The sequence below is a fragment of the Octodon degus genome, unplaced genomic scaffold (genome assembly GCF_000260255.1).
Source record: "Octodon degus isolate 3935 unplaced genomic scaffold, OctDeg1.0 scaffold00111, whole genome shotgun sequence".
Classification (NCBI taxonomy): Eukaryota; Metazoa; Chordata; class Mammalia; order Rodentia; family Octodontidae; genus Octodon; species Octodon degus.
The window spans coordinates 3,977,402-3,983,190 of NW_004524687.1; the positions used below are offsets into that span (position 1 = coordinate 3,977,402).

At 35.8% G+C, this 5,789-nt stretch overlaps 1 protein-coding gene across 1 annotated transcript in view; it reads right to left on the reverse strand.

Annotated features, from left to right (window-relative positions):
* Rnf17 (ring finger protein 17) overlaps positions 1 to 5,789 on the reverse strand; it is a 228,465-nt gene that overhangs the window by 216,847 nt on the left and 5,829 nt on the right. The window contains 3 exon segments of the mRNA XM_004639411.2: positions 1,570 to 1,670; positions 3,467 to 3,547; positions 4,544 to 4,713. Of these exon segments, the coding sequence (XP_004639468.1) occupies positions 1,570 to 1,670; positions 3,467 to 3,547; positions 4,544 to 4,713 (352 nt within the window).

A 5,789-nucleotide genomic window follows, 5' to 3' on the forward strand; every position in this document is an offset into this window, starting at 1 on the left:
AAAAAAAAAAAAAAAAAAAAGTAACTCTTGGGTACTGCTGGTGGGAAAGTAAAATGGTACAGCCACCATGCTAAAAGGTTCATGTGTTCCTCAAAAAGTTATATACAGAATTACTACACACCACTAAACTGGTTTTAACCAATTTAAAAATGATTAAAAAGGAACAAAAGTAATTATCTTTCAAAGAAAAATTGTTAAAAATTTTTGTTATGCATATTTTTGCAAAATACCATCACCTCCATACTCCTGCATATGACCTATCACTTGAATGTTAAAGCTTAAGAGCAACTGTCAGACAGCTCTAATATGGATAATAAATAGTATCACCCACAAGCTGGAGCTAGAGCTTAGTAACAGAGCACTGGTCTAGCATGCATGAGACCCTGGCTTTGATTGCCAGTGCTACAAACAAACCCAATTTATGCACAGTAGATCAGGTCTATGTGCAGGCCTCATACAGAGACATTTACTTAAAAGTACTGACTGAGAAGTCAAGTGAACAAGTGATGGTACTAAGTATATGAGTCCGAACACATCACAAAATTTTATGATACTGCTTAAACACATCATGGAAAGAATGCCTACATTACCTATATGATCTAATTAAAAATAATACATATCAAGAAGCTTTGAAAACAGTATACATATTACTCATTTAGTAGTGCCTATTAGCCTTCTGCTCTGATGCAAATAAGCACACGATAAAAAGACAAAACTATGTAGGAGGAAAGCTTAAGTTCTATATTTTCCTAAATATGTTGAGTTCCATAGCTCAATTTAGGATTTGAAATATTTTTCTGAGCTGCCTTAGGTAAGAAGGTAATTAACAATGTTACAGCTCAGTCAGAAACTCTTGGTTCAAACCCCAGTACCAGAAAAATAAAAGTTACTTTTAGATCTAGAAGATACATAGCCATCTAAAGAAAAAAAAAAAGTTTTCATCCAGTTGTGGCAGTGCATGCTATTAATCCCAGCACTCTGGAAAACTGAGGCAAAGGGACTGCAGATGAGTCCAACCTGGGTAGCTTAGTGAGACCCTGTTTGAAAAAAAAAAAAAAAAAAAAAAAAAAAAAAACCAACACCACACACACAAAAAAATCTTTTAAAGTGCTGGAAATGTAGCTCAGTGTAAAGGCCCTGGGTTCAATTCCCAGTACAATAAAAAATGTTTTTCAATTTGAAGTTCTAAAAATCAGTCTGTAGAGACTATGCTTACCTTTTAAACCTATTTAAATTAATCTAAACAAAAGAAACAGGGCTAGGGAGATAGCTCGGTGGTCTGAGCACCTGCCTGCTAAGCAAAGGGATCTGAGTTTGATCCCTGGTAACACATGCTGTGTCAGCCCCAGAACCCCAGGTGCACCATGCCAGCCCTAAAGCTGGGCATGGTGGCGCATGCTTGTAATATCAAAGCTGGGGAGCCTGAGACAGAAGGATCACTACGAGTCTGACCTGTGTAGCAAGATCCTGTATCAAATAAATAAATAAATAAAATTTATTAAAGAAACCAAAGGGCAAGTTAATGTTAAAAACTTCAGTTTCATTGTATCATTATTTTTAAGATATTACCTGGAAACAAGAGAAGCAAAAAGTTTATCAAACTGCTTCTCAACCATCTCTATAAGACCGTCTGTCTCCTCTTTAGTTTGATTCTGTGTGAGCTCAAGTGTCTAGAAAAGATAATTCAAAGATTTAATTTGGTATTTTTACTTCAGAGAAGTTGTACTGTCAATATAATTTTGAAAGTAAAAGTATTTTCTAGACTTTCCAAAATACGAACACAAGAATTAGATGATAATAAACAGACAAAACTACCAAGTTCAACTTTAAATTCTGGTACTCATTAGCCAAAACAACATTTTTACCCCCATTTTATACTGACAACATGGCAAAAAGACTTTAAAAAGCACTGATAAGTTTTTGAAATCTATTTTTTAAATTTTGTTTCTGGAGACAGAGTCTTTAGTAAAACTGAGGATCTTTGTCAAACTGAGGATCTTTCTGCCTTAGCCTCCCAAGCAGGTGGGACAGGACACAAATTATTCTGGACACATGAATTTCTCTATGGCAGGGGATGAAGATATAGAAGGGTGAAAAAGGAAAAAGGGTTACCAACAATGAACATGTGTTATGCACATGCAGTTATTCTTCAGGAAGAATGTAATCATTGTGTCCTGCAAACGTGGACTATAAACTAACTTAGAAACTACACTTGAATTAAAACATTAGCGATTTCACACATTTCACATTTTACAACAGTTTAAAAAATTGTTGCTTAGAATGTATGACCCCTCTTCTCCAAATTACTCCCTTTTAGAATGAGAATGCTGATCTGTGTCTGTCTCACCACTGTTTTTTGTTTGTTTGTTTGTGGAATTGTGGATTGAATTCAGGCCCTCGTGCTTGCCAGGCAAGCACTTATTCTGCTGAGCTATCTCCCCGGCCTGCACCACTGTTTTAGAAACAGGTCATTTCTCATCTGTATCCACAAGGTCACTGTGCAAAGACATTTCGTTCCAAGATGAAGTGTTCCCTGCGTTTCACCCATACCTGACTTAGAAGATACTTAGATGAGATGTTGGACTTAGAATTGATGCTGGAATGGGACCTTAAGACTTTAGGGATGTTGAAATATGGTGGATATATTTTGCATTGTAAAAGAAAAGATTACGGAGGTACTCTGTGTGGAGTTAAACTGTGCCCCTCCCAAATTCAGATGAAGACTATCACAGATTTTCTTTTCTCCTATATGTGATAATTATCTTGTAACTGCTTCTCATCTCAGGTAACATTCTTTGTTTTCTCAATGTTTTTCTTCTCTCGTAGTTCTTCAGTCCTGTTACTTTTATTAAATTTTCAATCCTTTTGAGAAAGCTAACTTGTTACAGTGACTTCTGGCCAATCAAAAATGTACTTCTATGGAGAAAATCAGTTAAAACCACAATCAGCTATAGTAAATTTGTTGTTGACTGGTCCTTAAGAGCTTGTTCCTTGCCACCAAAAGTTTCTTTTTGCTAGGCAGAGCAGGGAGAAAAAGAGAATAAAGACTCTCAATCAGAAAATAATGTTCATCTGAACACTGGAAAGATGGTCTATAATACTTCTGAGACAAAATTCTGTTCTCAGGAAGTGTAAGTCACACCTTCTTAATAAAGTTCCAATTTCATTAGGGTGCTAACAAAACAATGCCACTAACCCAACTCTAGTAGGCCATGTAACGAGTTTTTCATTCTTTAAAAAGGACATGCTATGCCAGGGTTGCACACCCCTATTATCCCAGCACTTGGGAGCCTGGGCAGAAGGACTGCTGTGAGCTTGAGGCTAGCCTGGGCTACACAGTGCACTCAAGGCTAGCCTGGCTATATAGTGAAACCCTGTGTCAAAAAAGACAAAAAAAGGAAAGGACATGCGTAACTTTTTAGAATTTGTTCATTCATTATTAGAACTTAATTATTCAAATGCTTACTTTTACAGCAATACTTAATTGTTCAAAATTATAGCCTGCAATCTTCAGTGCTTCATCAATTTCTTCTGTAGTTTTCGTCTCCTGAGAGGAGAGCCAAATACAAACACAAAATATAATAGACGTTTAGATACATATTATAGTTGTGAAAACTTCAACTTACCATTTTGGTTACATAATACAGACATTGTACCAATTTGAAATCAAGCAAAAAAAGCAGTAATCTTAATCCTGTTTACTATTTATCACTAAACTTTGATTATAGCATTCTAGATTATTTTCATAAAGATATATTTTTTAAAAAAGATTGTGCCCTGTGATCATCTTAGACAATTTACCATGTCAATAAATGCACATGTATAAAACTACAGAGCTTTTAAGAATAAGTATTATAATTTGGCTACATTGAGATATAAACTTGAAGCAAAAGATAGCAAGATTAGAGTGCTTGTTCCCCTCCCCTCACTCATCAGTGATTTTTAATAAAAATCATTCAGGAGTATTTTGGAATTTGCTGTATTTCTTATTTTAACATTAGAACATTACATTATGTAAAAGGTAAGGATGTGATTCTGTAGTACACCCTTGCCTACCACATGCAAGGCCTCAGCTGGATCTTCAGCACAGCAAAGAACCCAAATCTAACAAAAATCCAAGAAATAAATTGAAATTATTAGAAGGAGGATTAGAAGGGCCAGGGAGATAGCTCAGTAGAATAAGCACTTGCCTGGCAAGCGCAAGGGCCTGAGTTCACACCCTGATTAAAAAAAAAAAAAAAAAAAAGAAAATAGGATAAGCCAAAATTCAGTAATATCATTATCATCAACAAAAGCAGTTAGACCTCAAGCAGTTAGACCTACCTACATACAAGTAAACTGAGAATGCTGAAATTCAAAGGACTGCCTTACAAAGAAGAAATATTCAAGAAAAGAGTTGAGTGTAGTGTAGAATCATTCAAACAAGAGTCAAACAAATAAAGTGGATTTGTAATTACAGGAACTTTGAGAGGTGAAAATAAAGCTACCAGAGACAAAGCAAAATTTTGATTTCATCATACTTCCTGACTAAAATCTTTCATACCAATGCTGCACTTGAGGAGCTCAGAACAGTCCTGTGAATGGAGGTTGAATGCACCAAACCTGTTAGCTGATCATGATCAGCCATCTTTTTAAAGTCTGGAGAGCAGTTCTTCATCCTGCAAAATGCCAAGTCGTTATTCTCAATACCAGCAATGTATATATGGCTATAACCTATCATGATTTTTATTCCCTATCAAAAATAATTCATGGGATGTCTTAAAAGAACACTGGGTTCTCAATTATCTCTAAGAAGAGAGAGGGGACATCATGGACAAACATCCTGTCATATAAATTTAATTTTAATCAACTACAGTATTTCCTTTTTGTAGACATAGGGATTAAATCCAGGGTCTCTCACTTGCAGTTGAGGATGGAACCCATTAGAATCCAGTATGGTCTCAAACTCATGGCAATCCTCCAGCCTCAGTCTCCCAAGTGCTGGGATTACAGGTATGTACCACCACACCAAGCCATTTTCTAAATTTTGAGACAGGATCTGTCTAAATGGCCCAGGCTAAGCCAACATCTGCAATTTTCCTGTCTCAGCCTTATAGAGTATTGGGATTACAGTCATGTATCACCATGCCTGGTTAAAAATCCAACTTCCTAATAAATTTCTAAAAGTAATAGCTTCATATATGTATTATATTTTTAATTGTTTAGTTACCTCTTGACTATTATTTTTTGGTAGAGATGTTCATAATGTCCAAATATGTCAAATTAAAAATACTTTTACACAGAAATGCCACTTATTCAATAAAGACAAGGCAGGAGGCATTACAATTCCTGGCTTGAAATTATACTAAAAGGCTACTGTGATAAAATCAGCATGTACTGGCAACAAAATAAACCTGAGGATCAATGTAATAGATTAGGAGGCGCTGAAGTCCCTACGAACACACTCAGCCACCTTATCTTTGACAAAGGGGTCAAACATACTCACTGGAAGAAAGATAGCCTCTTTAACAAATGGTGCAGAAAAAAGTAGCTCTCTACACGTCGAAAACTAAAACTTGACCCAGGTCTATCACTATGTGCTAAGTCAAAGTCAAAATGGATTAAAGACCTAAACATTAAAGCAGAGACACTAAATCTCCTGGAAGAGAAAGTAAGAGGAACTCTTGAAGACATAGGGGTAGGCAAAGACTTCATGAACAAAAAATCAAATCACACAGGAAACATTAAAAAGAATTAACAACTGGGACCTGCTCTTACTGAGAAGTTTTTTCACGTCAAAAGAAATTACC